We start from the raw sequence: 16,411 nt of genomic DNA, 5'->3' as shown, positions 1-16,411 counted from the left end.
TGTCAGCGAAGTTTGTTCCGAAATTGCTCAATTTCGACCAAAAGAAATGTCGCATGAGCATCGCCCAAGAGATACTGAATGACGTCAACGATGATCCAGATTTACTCAACAGGGTTATAACAGGTGACGAAATATGGGTATACGGTTATGACGTCGAGACTAAGACTCAATCGTTCCAGTGGAGGCATTCTGGATCACCAAGACCAAAAAAAGCACGCCAAGTTCGATCAAATGTAAAGGTTTTGCTTACAGTTTTCTTTGACTGCAGGGGCGTGGTGCATCATGAGTTCTTGCCATAGGGTAGAACAGTAAATAAGGAATATTACCTGCAAGTTATGCGCAATTTGCGCGAAGCAATCCGCCAGAAACGTCCGAATTTGTGGAAAAATAAAAATTGGCTTTTGCACCATGATAACACCCCTGCTCACACATCGTTGCTTGTGCGCGAATTTTTGGCTAAAACCAACACAGTAACGATGCCACAGGCACCGTATTCCCCAGATCTGGCCCCCTGTGACTTCTTCTTGTTCCCAAAACTGAAGAGGCCCACGAAAGGACGGCGTTTTGCCACGATTGAGGAGATAAAGACGGCATCGAAGGATGAACTAAACAAGATCACAAAAAATGATTTTTTGAAATGCTTTGAGGATTGGAAAAAGCGTTGGTACAAGTGCATTATATCCGAGGGGGATTACTTTGAAGGAGATAAAATAAAATTTGATGAATAAATAAATATTTTTTGAGAAAAATAAAAATTCACCTTACTTTTTGATCACACCTCGTATACATTTTCAAATCTAAGGCCATTAAAGTGAGTGATCAGTGTTTTCAAACAGTTAGTTTTTTTTCTATAGTTACTAGGTCCACAAAAAACTGCTCGTATACCGTCGGGTATTAGTTCATCATATCTTTTTTTTTTCGTTTGTCTCTTTTCACCACACCATCAAAATTTCTAACTTCTAGCTGAAGCGGTGACTTTTTAAAGTTCATGTTGTTTGCACATTGGCAATTCAACAACGAATAAGTTCACAAGCTATAAAAAGGTTATTGATATATCTTTTAGTATCATTAAGATTTCACTTTCCAAAGAAGTATGATCATTTATCGTCAATGAAAGACTTATAATGGGTTAGTGAAGAAAATAATCGATAACTTGCCATTCGTAGCTCATTTGCCTGGATATCAATACTGTGGATGAGGAATCAAATTGCAAAACTATCTGGTTCTAAGTGATCCTAGAAAAAATCCGCTGGATACTTCTTGTAAAGATCACGATATTACCTATTCGGAAAATTCACAGAACATTGCAGCAACAAATTGATAATATTTTAGCTAAAAAGGCCTAGGATATCGTGCGAGCGAAATATAGTAGTTTTATATGGACTACTCGTATTTTGTTTTCCTTTTGTATTTCTACGTTATGTCGTTGGTGGTCGACTGCAAACTTTTTGCAGAGGCCTACACACTCTGCATCAAACATTCCTTTCTTGGAATATATGAGGAAATAAACTTGTTCACCAACACGGAAATGAAGCATGTTCAATTACCTGTCGTAATACTTTTTGGATAAAAATTTCGATTGTACGAAATTCAGTGCCGCCATTGTTCGGAGTTATAATTGAAAGTACTTCAAAAACTTGTTGCCTCAAAGGTTCGACCTTATTGTTCGTATATTAGTTTGGTGTATAAAAAAATATTTAAGCATTGTTTAATCATTTAATTATTTGATACGTAGTTTTCTTTTATAAATATTACGAATTATAACATCGACATACGGAATAATTAACAATATGCACTATGTAATGTAACGGTCCAGTCTGATTTGTCTCTCATTTCCCTCTGCAAATTAGCAACCCGTCATACACAAGACAATCAAAGAAAAGCGGTAATGGAGCAAAGGCGCTTTTCTTACGTAGATGCAAATGTGTTAGGGCAACTCTGCGAAAACATTACCATATAAGGAGCGTGACGTTACGACCGTGGGAAAATTTATTGTTTACAATAGAAAATCGACAATTATAAAGTTTTTCGAACAAACTAAAGTATTTTTTAGTCAATTTTGATGCGCTGATCCTGAATTTCATATTATTATAACTTTCATGTCGATATTTGTTAGTCAAATTTAATCTACAAGTTAATATTGTTAGTTATTTTGCAATAAACAATTATTTTGTTATTTCGTGTATGCGATTACAACCTCGACGAATTGAAACAGAAAAGCAAGAATTTGACACTTTGATAACTAATTATTCACTAAGTTAGCAATAAATAAAAAATTTATAATTTTTTTAAACAATTAAAATTGCACTGTTAGATAGCGAATCGATCGTACGTATCTGTAAAATTAATGATTATGATTGTAACTAATTTGCTGATTTTTAAATTATTAAAAAAGAAATTTACAAATCTGTTTTTTAATTATCATTCAAAATTAGACAGCTACATTAATCATTTTTAACTTAAATAACGTTCCTCTAATTACAAGCGATTTTTTCATGTAAAAATTTTCCATAAATTTATTGTAAAATTGGCGTAATTTAATCATTGAATTGTATAACTTATAACTTTAGAAGGCGATTTTTCCTCGAGAAGCGATTTATGTTAAAAAATTCGTCTTTTCATATTTGATTTTTTAAATTATAAGATTGCAATTTCGATCGAGCCATTTTGCGACAAAACATGTGCAAAGTTTGTATCAATTTCGAAAATAGCGTTGTAGGGGCTACCAAGCGTAGAAAGGAGCCCAATTCGCAAGTATAAATTCGCTCGTCGCTGCGGCAAGAGGACTCACTATCCTACCTTGCTTAGCAATGCGAGCACTGTTAGAGAAATAAAGCTCAGCAATTTCCTAAAATAAATTTCTTATTCAGTGGTTAGCCTGCTAAACTCCTATCCTACAAATATCTAAGCGCTCAACTCATGAGACTATCTCTCTCATGAGAAAAAAGCAGCCTTAGATATTTTCCTACCTAAAATACATTTTCTGTTGAGAAATTAAGTTGTGGTTTGCTACTCGAAAGATTTTCATATATTATTTAGATTACACGCGTGTCAACTTCTTGCTTTTCTCGGAGACGCGATTGCGAATTCAATACAAAGAGTCCGAACTATTGTTTTGATAACGCGAGATAGACTCAAACGTTACAGTAAACTATGAAGTATCGAGACTATAATTTTATTTCTCATTATTATTGTAAAATTTAAGATAAAATCCTTCGTAAATTTTAATTGGTTCAATGAATCTAATAAAATATTACGTGAAAAAGATGATCACAAATAAGTGTTTTGTTTTGCAAGTGAAGACGAATGAGGCTAATGCGGATGCTCCAGTAGACAAAGACAGTAATGCCAAAGTGATAGTCTCTTTTTCTTTTTATTGAACGGACATTCTTACTTGCACGCGAGCCATGATATGCCTACTCTATCTGTGATATCTTTATGGTAAGCACACACAACAGCCGTATTAAGTGCACACCCGTACATATCCATGATGAGGATAGTATGGCTAGGACCGACAACAGTAATAAGAAGATTACCAGCATTTTGTTGTCACCATGGATCGCTACGCTTTTTTGTGTAGAACACATTATCAAGGTTGACAAGTCAGATTGTCTAGGTTTTCGTATTGGCTTCACCGTAATTTTACCAGCTGCTACCGATGCTCCGGGCAATAATCGCCAAAACAGCAGAAGTAATGGTAGCCGCACCTGAAGCAACGGCAGTAATGGCAGCAGTAGCGACAGCAACAACAACATGAGCTCTCTCTTTCTCTCTCTCTCCCCTATCGTCGTAATCATGCACAGGTGCATCATGCACATTTCGCAGGTGCTGTCGATCCGAGTTTCCGAGGTTGGACAAAGAGAGCTCACTGCTGTGTGGAGTTCATTCGTGCCGACCCGTGGCGGTTGATCTCTGTGTATGTGCACTACCTCGGATGTTCATCGTGGGATATCTGTTATTGCCGGACATTATTTTTGTTTTTTTTTTTGTATTTTTATTTTCATTGTCAATGGACCGGCAATAAAATCTGTTTAACCGATTGTTAACGTGATTTTTGGTGGAATATGTGTCCTGTTCTTTTCATCTTGACCCGGATAGCATAAAATGTTTTCAAAACGATTTGAAATTTTGGTAGAATAAACATTTTGAAAACGTTTCAGAAGCGTCGGATGTATCCACAAATTTGTTAATACTCAAATAAAACTACATTTTTGAAACGATTTTGAAGTTTTGAAAACGTTTTGAAAACATTCTCAAAAGGTTTTGTATTATTCAAATTGTAAATATCATAAATATATGATGCAAATGTTCAATAACCTATTGTATTTTTTCTCTGGAGAGGAAACCTCCAAAAAGATACCAATGATAATGGAAATGTGAATAGTATCGGATATCATCCTAGTTAAAGCTATAAACCAGTAATATCACTTGTATAAACAGATCGGTATTAAGCATTGTAAAAGTGACAAGTTTGCTAGATGACTGTGCATGAAACCCTGCAAGAAGCCATTTAATAGCTTGAAAGGAACTATTAATTTCAATAGCAGTCTATTTTATTTTTATCGGTTACCGCTAAATGACTTGGAATTACTGGATTGCTGGAATTGATACGACCTTATAGTAAACTTATTATCTTTACAATAGTCAATACCTTTTTTAAAAGTATCGTTTAGCAGTAATAAGATTACGTTATGATGAAGACCTGATCTATCAAATTACACTAGATGGTCAATGATATGTGTACTTGGATTAATCCAACGCTACCCTCACTTCTATCAACATGGGTACCTTTTTGAATGTTCTGCCTCTTAGGATTAAAAAGACAAGGTTTATCGGGCATCTGAATTATATATATTAACGATATATGTTTTGAAAATGTACAAACTTTTGGATTTTCAAGTCGCAAAAAATTGTATTGAAAAAATTGTTTTCAAAATGTTCTAAGAACGTTTTATAAACATTAGCACAATCTATAAGCTAAACAAATGCATGGACTTATCTTGCGTTTTTAAAATGTTTTAAAAACGTTCTTTTTACATAAATAAGAAAATGTTGAAGAAGCTTGCATGTACATATAACGTGTTGTGTGCGCATACGCTGGCGTGAGCGAGCGGGTGCACTCGTGCCATGCGCGGCACTTCTAGTTCGCGCGCTTAACTGAGAACACTTACTAATAAAGAAGTTTTTTGTTTGAAAAGCCCAGGCTTTATTATTCCTGCGTCCAACAAGTCATACAGATCTTATGATGTTTCTGAGACCTGGGCAACCCTTACTATTTATATACTAAAGAACGATTCCCAGGACCAACACTCTACGACGTAGAAAACAAAAGCAAACATCTGTGTCCTTACAGTGTAATCAACAACTAATGACTTGCACTACAAATGTAGCTAGTATATTACAGCTACCATTCCTCAAACCGAGGATTACAAAATCAAAGGGCCATATGTTGAAGAAGCAGAAGAAATTAATAATTGTAATGATCATTTGATATCTGTGTAATTCCCTCCATATTAAGGGGTTAGGTCCAGTTGTAAGGCTAAAAAAAACGCTTTTTGTGCACATTTTTTGTGAAGACGGGTTTTATTATTCATGAATAAATCTTTTTGTACATTAAAGATACACATTTCAAGAAGTTACAGAAAAATTTTTATGTCAAAATGTCCATAATATTAGGAGATATAGTCAATTTGCCGAGACTCCAAAAAAAAAGACGTTTTGCGGTGATCACGATTGCAGCAGTCTGGATCATCTGAAATAAAGAAAAACGAACGAGGATCTTTAGTAAATCAGTTAATGCTCCGGATGGACGAAGGGTTTAGTCATATTTTGATTTTTCGTAACATGGCGGACGTTCAAAGTCAAATTTTTTTTTTTACCCAAATTTTCGTCACTTTTTCGGCTGTAAAAAAAAAAAAAACTTTCATCGTACGAAAAAATCCTTCATCCATCCGAAGGACAATTATACGTAAAATAAGTCGTTCAAATTTCAAGAGGATCGATATAACCGTTTTCGAGTTTCAGTGATCACCGACTTGGAGAACGTGGTTTCGAGAAAAACGCGTTTAAAGTTTTGAGTATAGTTTACATGCAGATAAAAATTTTTTTTACATACCTATACAGTATCATCTATTCCAGAACTATACAATGTACCTTCATTTTGCTTATCAGCTGCCCCAGCAGCGATTTTCTTCCGTCGCAGAGCAACTCTGGCCTCTCGAGTGTTTTCCAACGAACGTCGGTTCGACACTTTTAAGTTCTACGTTTTTAAGCACTCGAGGTAGGTGTGTTCTAAGTTGTATATCTCGGTGAATAATGGTCCGATTGGTCTAATAATTTCAGGAAATACTTTCAAAATGTTATACTTTTAGAAAATGTAATAAAAAGAAAATCGATTTTTTGAAAATCATGACTGGACCTAACCCCTTAAGTATACATTTAGTAGTTATGAAGATTAATAAGAGAAAAGTGGGAGAGTAAATGAAGTTTACTATAGTTCGATATACAGTGACGTTTTGGCAACAATTTCGCTTACCTCCTGAGCATTTATTAAAACAGAACAACAAGAAAAATAACGCAAACGAATTAAATTGCTACACAAATCAATAAGTCAAAGTGATATTCATATTTACCTAGTTAATAATGATTTAATTACATACAGGTTTTAAAGTCTAAATGAATTATTTTAAGAATAGATACTGTAATGTTGGAATTAAAAAAAAATTTTCGAAGCTAAATAATAATGTGCTAAAAAAAATAGATAGTAGACGTAAATGAAAATTTGAACATGTGCAATCAATAGTTCATACTATTATTACTTCTAAAAGGTTGGATCAATACTTAATTGATATTAATTTACCGTTAGTCATCTCCTAATTAGTTTTTGGGCAAAAATACAATCAATCTGATTATTTAACAGAAACCCAAATGATTAGAACTATCAAGAATGTGAAAATTATCAAGACTTGGACATTGACATAACTTGTAAATGAAAAATTGTTATACGAAAAAAAGTAGTAAGAGTCTTAAAAATGCTTTAAAAATAAAAAGATATAAATTGGCAGAAGAAAACTAGAACAAATTTTTTTTTACCTATTTGTTTCTTTATTGTATCCATATCTTGGAAATAACAGTGATTTTAGATTGAATGATTTGAACGCTAAAAGTATAACAGATTGTAGTGAATATTTCGCTTATGGATAATTTTGGTATTTAAGTCGATATATTACATTCGAATCAGAATTCAAATATATTTAGCTTGATTGGCAGGTTAGAGTAATTCGTTAATTAAGATTAATTCAGTAACAGAATAGGAATAATGTAAATTTAACTAATAGATTATGAGTGGAATCCATATTGAATACAATTCAGTAGCTATTGTGATTGCAACTAATTTGAGTATTTTTGTATATTGTTTTCACTAAATTAGATTGAAGTACTACATACATTAAAATCAATTATGACGCAATACATTACGGTACAAATAACTATGTATGATATCAATTAAGCAGTATGAGTTAAAGAAGTTAATTTAATTGTATAAAAGTCAAAGCTAATTTTCAGCATTGAAACTGATTAAAATCAGATGGAACAGAGGAATCTTTCAAAGAAATCTATTAGTTTCCTTCAAGTGAAAATTATGCAAGAAAAGTAGCGAGAAAAAAATTATTCTCATAGACTTCGAATGGTTTTCAATCCATTTCTCAAAAAATATCCTGTAATATGCATTTGATATATGAAAGTGGAAACCCCGATATTTATCGGAGTTTTCACAATATAAATCAAATGTTATTTAACAATATACAAATTAAGAAGTAAACTTACCATATTCTGTGATATATTTTTTATAAGAGATCAACTGAATTTTTAAATTTAAACAATTCACTAGAAAATACTCTAGGTTTAACTTGAAGTTATTGGAGTCGATTTCAATATAATATCCGTGTATTGAAATTGCATTTCCACAGTATTCTAAAAAGATATGCTTGACACTAAATTATAAGAATCAACGATATATTTATATAAATAGTCCGAAAAACGAGCTATACTTGGCGAATACTGCATAGCTATTAAAAACAAGTATCTTTCAAAGACGAAAATTAGAGCAGAATTAATTCGTAATCCGATTGAATAAATATTAATATACTATATGTCTTTCGCATAGCACATTTGTGACGGTAAATTGAGAAGATTTCATAATTATCACTTTTACTTAATTTATAAATTCAATAATTTAAATACTGATCTTTGCAATATAAAAGGCCTATGGCTGAAAAAGTCCATGAAAATAAGTTCTTATTTTTTGGTTTTATAATACAAAATTAATGTCGATTCTTTATATGAATTCTATAATAGATGAAATAAATCAGTTATATGGTCATTGTTATTCATTGTTCATGAAATTCACTTTTATGTTATAAAATATATTAAGAATTTCACGAATATTATAACTTACTTTAATAACATTTGAAGAAATATTTTTATAGTTTATCCGTATATGGCAAAATCTATATACGTATCTGGTATCGTATCTAAAAATTGGTCACAAATTTATAAAAGGTAAAGTATTTAATTAGGAATAATTTTTAATAAATTGTACTTTTATTACATGAGCTTGACATTCATTATTTGCATTTTTTCAAGAAAAGTAGATGTGCCAAACTCTAAAATAGAATCAAAATTATTGTATTTGTGTTATGTCTAAGTTGAAATCTAATGTTACATATATGTTTTTCTTTTCAATATAAAAAAATACTCTAATTTATATAATTTAACTTATTGATATTTGTATATTATTTATGTTATGCCAAATTTGTAAGTGGAGACTTGAGAAAAAAGTTAAGACAAAACTAAGTATAAAATTGTTATGTTTAAGCGAGGAGATGTTACTGCTAGACGTAATAATGTATAAAATACTGTCGCGTTGGTAAAAGTTGGATCTTAGTCAGGAGTTAAGCAGAGGTTGGTTAAAGGGATAGCGCCTTTATTATATGTAGCGTGTTTAAGTAGATAACTTAGTTTTTTACCTTGTTAGGATCGGATTTCAGAAGATGTTTTTACAAACAGTCTCAGGTGTTTGCGCTTGATTTAAGATTTATTGTTTAAAGACAATTTTTATAATGCTTATCAGAGTATAATTCCGGTTCTGAGTAGCCGGATAGCGAGACTTAAAAATAACCCAATTAGTACTGCGCGAAGCGTACTCGTATACTGTGCGAACTGAACTGCTCTGAACTGCCTTTTGCGGATCCCGATCCAGCCTTTTTATACCATAGGCTGATGTGCTCCTTTCTGTGTTTTCGCCGAATTAATATGCGGTGAGTAATATATTCGCGGAAATATTATGGAGAACATGCTTAGACTAATCTATCCTGCTAGATAGATTTACAAATGTTCCCGGGAGGGTTGATACGATAGGAAATTAAATTACCGATACCCGGTTTATTACCATAACCCGTTATTTACTTATCATAATTCGTCACATACTTTTTCTTTTGTATCGACGTGACATGCCCACCCCTCGGAGTCCTTTGCTGATAAAGCAAGGGACTAGCACTCTCCGAGCGCTACTATAACTATTTTATTGGAGTATATATAGTTTTTTATTATTTTTTTTTGTGTTTTATCATTCTACATACATATTTGTATTGTTTCGTTAAATAGTTTTGGGTTGGTTTATCTTTGTTATATATATACACCTTTTTTATATCTTATTATATGTATTTTTTGTTGTTTTTTTTGTTATTATTATTATTATTATTATTTAATTATTCTAAGAATGGGAAGGACTTGGGATAGCATTACAGCAATTGCAAACGATGAACCTGCAAATTCCTCTGGAACCTACAATAAAACCTCCTTGCCAATACATCTGGCGCATGGAGCATTAGTGAGCATGAAGTGTTCGGGCCGGACACATTCGGCCTCCATGGCCATTTGTTTGTCGATTGAAGCGGCTGCGACGTTTGCCCGACAGAAGAAACACCCCTGCCAATGTGCGGTGTCTTGTCCGCACACACGGCATGGATTGAAAGGGGCTCGTCCAAACCCCTCTCCTCCATAGGTTTCCTCGAAGAGGAATCTTAGGTGCAGGTGTCCGTGATGGGCCTCCTGGAAAATATACTGCGTCAGCTGGTGGTAGTTCCAGCCTCCATCGTCGCCCAATAGTGGCAGCTCAGGATGTTGCATGCTCATCTGGGCTTCCCGGTTCTCCCATCTTGTAATTAGTCGATTCATAGTTCCTGCCGACGTCCGGTTGTTTAATACCTGTTCCGTCGTCCAGGATCTATTGGCCTTTTTGTGCGTCGGGCCGAGTGTGGTAGTTGCTGTGCGTTTCATTGTGCTGTTTATGGAGTGTCTGACATGACAGGGGGGGTGTTAGTGTTTTTATACCCTTTTTTATTTTAGAAAGTGGGGAGAGTTGGAGGAATGTCTGTTGTTTCGGATTCTTGGAGTGGGACTGCTTGCACGGTCATGGGTGGGGAGTGAAGAGTGTCGTAGTTGATTGGTAGCCTAAAATATTTTCCGTCAAGTAATGTCTGTGCAGATTTGCAGATCATTTTTTTTGAGGAGTTAAGGGCTGATTCAGTTCTTGCATTGCTATATTTTCGAACCTGCGGTCTTTGTCACTGCACACTCTATATGTGCAGAGTATGCAACTTACTGCGATTATGGATGCGGTAACGATTACAATGGTTACTCCTAACGCTAAATACGCGTGTAATAATTTCGCTCGGTCCGAGTGTTCGTATCTGTTCTGATTATTATTTATTTTTGGGCTTTTTATTACTATTTTGTTTGTAGTTATTAGAGAGATTTTCGGAATTACAAACTTTTCCGCCTTTAGTTTTTTCTTAGCCCCTAAATAAATATGGTGGTTTGTTCTAAGTTCGCACAGCTGGGGAATCTATATTAATCAAGTGCCATTCAAAGGAAAGGGTTGTACTACGCCGTTATAATTCACATCAAAGGAAGTATTGAGAGTCACTGAGTATAGCAAAACGTTATTTTGTAACGTCGGTATAAGATAGTAGTCAGTTTCGGAGCTAGTTTCAAGTTGGTAAAATACATAAAAGATTTGACTCTTCCGGTGATGTTAACAGACTAAACTCGCAGGAATTATTGTTTGCCTTGCGTATAGTCGGCGCGGGCACAGATAGAAGGAAAAAATACGTTTACACTCGTTATCAATTAAATTCTTGCTTACAAAGGCATGGGTAGTTTCTCCCTCTGTCACAGTCAGGTAATCTCTTTGTGGTCTAATGAACTTAGCGACTCGGTTAGTTTTGTTAAGATACTGAAATACTGGTAGTGAATATAATTTGAAATTCTGCTTATTGCTGCTTGCGACAAGGGGAAAAATTACTTCGACAATGATGTTCTAACGAAAGTAAACTACGTTAACTTCTGCAATTTGTTGTAGTGTTATGATATTGATTTTTGACATATGTACTGGCAACTTTGAATTAGTAATTGCCTTGATAGTTTTTATCGCGTTTAGCAAAAATTGCGGATTGAAAGAAAATTGTTTGTTTTGCAGGAGTTGACGTACTTCAGTTGATATGTAAATAAATTTATGTAACATGTCGTTAATTTCGGCTAAAATAAGGCTAATGTGTGTAGAATTATATACTGGGCTCATTGCGCTAGTAATGAAATCTGCGCGAGTTTTTCTAAAAAACAAAAGATTTGTTTCTGATTATAAATTATTTTCGGTAATATAAGATAAGTCATACTCGCCCATTTGTTCGGTCAAATTACTCTCGCGCAAATACAAAACATCTTCAAGGGCCTTATCGGCATGTTCGAGTAAGAGGCTGTCTGGTGATGCTAGGGCATCCCGCCCCCCGTTGAGTGTATCAAAAGCGTGCGCGTTGAGAGAGGTGCTGACTGCTTCGTTGATGTGTTGGAGTTTTTTTGTTTCTTCGTAGGCTGTGTAAGAGTATATAGAACTTTTTATGAAATAGTTTATCTCGATTGTGTTGCAAGCTACAGATATTTTTTCCAGTGTTTGGGTGAAATTGTAATGAGAGTTAAGCATCAAGTTGATGTCAAGAGCGGTCATAATATTCCATTTTTCTTTAATAAATCGTATGGTAGATCCTTTTTCAAAAGCGATTCCAGGTTGACTATCATATTGCTTTGTAGTTGGCTGGTTTTGGCATATAACGGTAGTTAGTAGACTGATGAAAAGTACTCTGGGTAGGGGTATTTTGCTGGTGTTAGCTCGAAGAGTTGTTTTTTTTTTTTAAATTTTTGTCTAGCGTTGACAGCGATTTTATTAAAAAGCTCAATCCATTCCCAATTGTCTATTTGGTCAAAAATGTTTATTAATGTGGTTAGGAAGATGTTATAGTTTCTACGGAGCAGGAGCGGTGCTACTCGTGGTGGCGTGTCAGAAGGGTAATTCGTACTGCGTTTGAGTAGTTCGCCGAGCATTGTATTTTTATCTTGGATGTCTCGATGATGACTAGCGGTGTAATGTGTTTGTGTAGGGGTGTTTTGGTTAGTGCAGTTCTCAAAGATATCTCTTATCTATGCTATATATTTCATGGCTATGTGTAAGCAGTTAGAGTAGTGTTCATGAAATTATTTTAAAGGGCGGATGTTTTTTATTCGGAAAGGTAAAAGGCTGTTAATGCCGGGTATTTTAGGAATCGAGTCTATAGGTAACTCGAGGTTGGGATAGTGTAGGACGACATGATGTATGCAGTCTGTGCATTTAATGCATCATATTATTAATTTTTGTCTAGCTATTTCATGTATATTATGTAATTGTTTGACCAAGTTTTCCTCGTAGCCTTTGTAGGTAGGTAGTAAATCTTACTCTAGTAGGGGCTGTGCACTTGGTAGGCGTGGCTTCCGAGCGAACAGCAGTTCCCATGGCGAGAACTGGTGGCTGCTGTGCCAGCTTGTATTATAATTAAATATAGCAAGTTCGACATACTCGTCCCAATTTTTGGTCTTGGAAGTGAACATTTTTAGATAATCAATTAATGATAAATGAATTCGTTCAATATTATTAGCCTGCGGGTGATAAGCCGTTGTAGTAATATGCTTAATTTTGAAGCGAGCTGCAATACGTTTCATTAGTTTTGAAGTGAAGTTAGTGCCTGTCGCTGTAATTTTCGACGATTTCTTCAATTTTTGTTCGTTGATCTTGTTTGATATGGTCCAATTTAATCAACTGAAGTAACTGATTGACTCTTTCGTGACGATTATTAATTTCTGGTTTAACAAGCAGTGCTGCGCAATGCGCTCTAGGTACTTTTCCTCTAATAATCGAGCGAGCTGTTAATAATGCATTTAATGCATTACTAACTATATTTGGCTTTCGTAAGTTACTTTGTGATTTAATAATTGGATCGAGGTACCTATTTAGTATTTCGAGCAAGTATACGCGATCGCTATTAATTTCAGATTCTTTATTATTTAAACAATTAATAATACTGTTAGTTAATTCTTGTATTGATGGATAATCTGATTCTGCGTTTTCTGATTTTTTAATCATTTCTGATGCTTTGTTTAAAGCGTACAGTAAATCGGATTCGTTTTCCAGAGTTTGCATGCGCATGCCAGAAGTTACAGATACAGAGTTAATTTTTTTTGAGTTCTCGGAAAGGTAGTTAATAGACAGGTTGTAATAGATGGTCGGAATCTGATTTTTTTGGTACTTCTCGGATTTTGTTTTCAGACAGCTGAGGTATATACTCTTTAGGAGTCAGTATGTCATTTTGTTTTATGGCATCGTGACCATTTTTTTTTACATGGGTTTTGTATACTGGTGCGTTCGTCCTCCGAGTTTCGACCGCTAGTTTCCCAGTAGGGTCGTCGACCAAATACGAGGAGTTATCGCCAGGCTGTGCCTGCCCTTCGATTGCGAGAGATATCTTGCTGGATGTCTGGTTAATTTTTTTTGTTGCGGAAATAACTCCAATGTAACAGAATTTACTTTCGGTGAGAATTGGGAAAAACAAGTCATTAATTTTTAAGAGATTCCTGGCGTAATCAATATGCGCTCTGTATTTTTTTAATGACTCGCTTCCTATTACACCGTCTTCTAATATAAGAAAATTTTCCGGTACTAGGTGAAAATCTAATACAAAGTTATGAATAGTTAATGAAACTTTTCCTAATGTCGAGATACTTTCTTGCGAGATCCCTCGGAGTTCGTATCTGTCTAAGAAATTTATGTGGACACCGTCTGGTTTTCTTGAAATTTTAAGTAGTAAGACTGCAGTTCCAGTGTCGATGAAGCTAAATTTTTGTTTAGTTGTATTTATTTCAAGTTGAATTGTGGGTGACTGACTGTTAAAATGTAAAAGGATGATTTTTTGTGCGTGCGACGTTTGAGGCTCTGTATTTACAGGGGCTCCCGGGCAGCACCGAGTGTCTGGGAACCCTTGTCTTTTTCCGCCTGTTGTAATTTTTTATTTCTGAGTTTTCATTTTTCGCAATCACTCTTCCACTGTCCCGTTTCTTTACAGTAATTGCAAATCGAGGAATTAGTTTGTTGCAATTTTTCTTGCAAATTTAAATTGACTGAGGCTCTTGGTTTTACTTGATTTTAGGCGGCCTAATGTGGCTGATTGTTGGAGCGGGGACTAGTACTATTGTTAGCCGCCGCGCGAAGCTCCGCCCACGGTTGCTGTTTGGGCTGCTGCTGTTGCTGTTGCGTAATTGGCCGAGTCTAATTTTGATTCTGCGGTATCCGATACCAACGGTCTTTAGCTGTGTGTTTTGGCCTGTTGCAAATTTGGCAGGTGTTAGTATCTTCCGCTTTCATTAATCGAACTGGCTCTATTTTAGGTTGGATTAGCGCTTTTACTGTTTCGGTTATTTCCTCAGGTTCCTGTACGTTGAATTTTCGTTCAATTTCTATTGCTTTAGTTGTAGCTTATTCTAAATTTTCGGCTTCCCCCATACGTGCTTTGATGACCCAATATAAACCGTGGATGAAGAATTTTACTTTGTCTTTTTCAAGTTGGCTTTTAAATCCAGCATAGTTTCTATTTTCCCTTACTGCTGCTTCAAAAAGTTCGTCAGCTACAGTTGTCACTCTATTAGAAAATGTGTCTACATTTGTTCTACATTATCAAACGTTTTTCCTTGCACGCTTTTAAGTGCCTCGCCGCTTAGTTTAATTTTAATTAACTTGGTGAGATCATTTTCATTGATTATTGGGACTATGCTGCGTGCCTCTCGTCAACCGTCGATAAATAAGTGTAAGGGTATGTTAAATCCATCGAATATAGGTACGAAGTTAACAGCGTCTTTCAAGCTAAAATTTTTTATTGGCGATACTATGATTTGTGTGGAATTCATTAGTCCTGTTCTGAAAATCCCCGGCGTATAATACGTCGTAAATGGGCTGCTTGCAAAATTAATTTTGTTTGTAGAGGCAAAATGTCGAGTTGGAGTGAAATCAACTTTTTCCGATTTATTATGAACCATTTCTGGTGATTTGGAAGCGGATGGTGTGTTAGTCATAGATACGTTTGTAGTGGGCGCGTTATACGTGTCTGAATTTTCAATTGTTGTCTCGTAACCTGTTTAATTTTCAATGAGCTCAAGTAATGGAATTTCAGTTTTATCTAATTTTAATTTTTCAAAGTTTATATCCGTAATAGCGTTAAGAAGGAATGCTGGATTTTAATTTTTACTAGTCATTTCAATGAGGATGTTGAATATTAGGTCATCTTTACACAGAAAGTCCAATGGGTTTGTATATATTAATTATATATATTATATTATATTATATTATTATATTTTGTCCCATTACGCGAGTGTAAATTAATTTCAACACCTTCACCAACTTCAATCATCAACACTCGTGTGTAACAAATTAAAAAGTACAAACAAGATAAAGGCGTCATGCCACCGAAGGCATGATAGCTTAGTCGTTCCGCGACAAAACAATAAGCAACTTCATAAATTATAGCTTTTATAGTATACATATACAGATGTTACATCTATATAATATAAATGGGTAACGTAGATATATCACTATACTTTTGTTTATATAGAAAACTAATTAACACTATGGCATAAGAGTTAACAGCCATTGCCTTAATTCACGTATACGCCACTCCTATAAATTATTTTCTCCTTTATTAATAATATTATTTCGATCATTTGCATAAATATGTAGAAAAACGAAAAAATTCCATTATATCCATCTTTTTACAAAATTAACAGACACGTATTTTTTCTTTTTTCGATTAATAGAAAATTGACTCAGTTACGACGTGCAAAAGGTACTCACGACTATTCGGATATATTCAAATGCTATGTTATCGTGACGTCACGGAAAGCTTTATCGCACTCTTTCTCGGCCAGCTTTTGATTGATTAAATAAACAAAAAGTACGTGTCTTTTATTTTTTAAACATCTGCAAGACGGATATAATAGA

General features: G+C 34.5%; 1 protein-coding gene across 2 annotated transcripts in view; it reads right to left on the bottom strand.

Moving 5' to 3' along the window:
* The window catches only part of LOC131675566 (troponin C-like), a 667,249-nt gene that overhangs the window by 513,984 nt on the left and 136,854 nt on the right, over window positions 1–16,411 (bottom strand). The window contains exon 1 of one of the 2 annotated variants that reach the window (XM_058954584.1): window positions 7,825–7,964. The exons of the other annotated variant lie outside the window; for it this stretch is intronic. Coding sequence (XP_058810567.1) covers window positions 7,825–7,827 — 3 coding nt within the window. The 5' untranslated portion in view covers window positions 7,828–7,964. Of the gene's footprint in view, window positions 1–7,824; window positions 7,965–16,411 lie in introns of those variants that run through there. 2 annotated transcript variants of the gene reach the window in all.

Source organism: Phymastichus coffea, unplaced genomic scaffold (genome assembly GCF_024137745.1).
Source record: "Phymastichus coffea isolate CEN01 unplaced genomic scaffold, Cenicafe_Pcof_1.1 PCOF00025, whole genome shotgun sequence".
Lineage (NCBI taxonomy): Eukaryota > Metazoa > Arthropoda > Insecta > Hymenoptera > Eulophidae > Phymastichus > Phymastichus coffea.
Note: the sequence above shows the minus strand (reverse complement) of the source record. Positions and strands in the feature narration are given on the sequence as shown.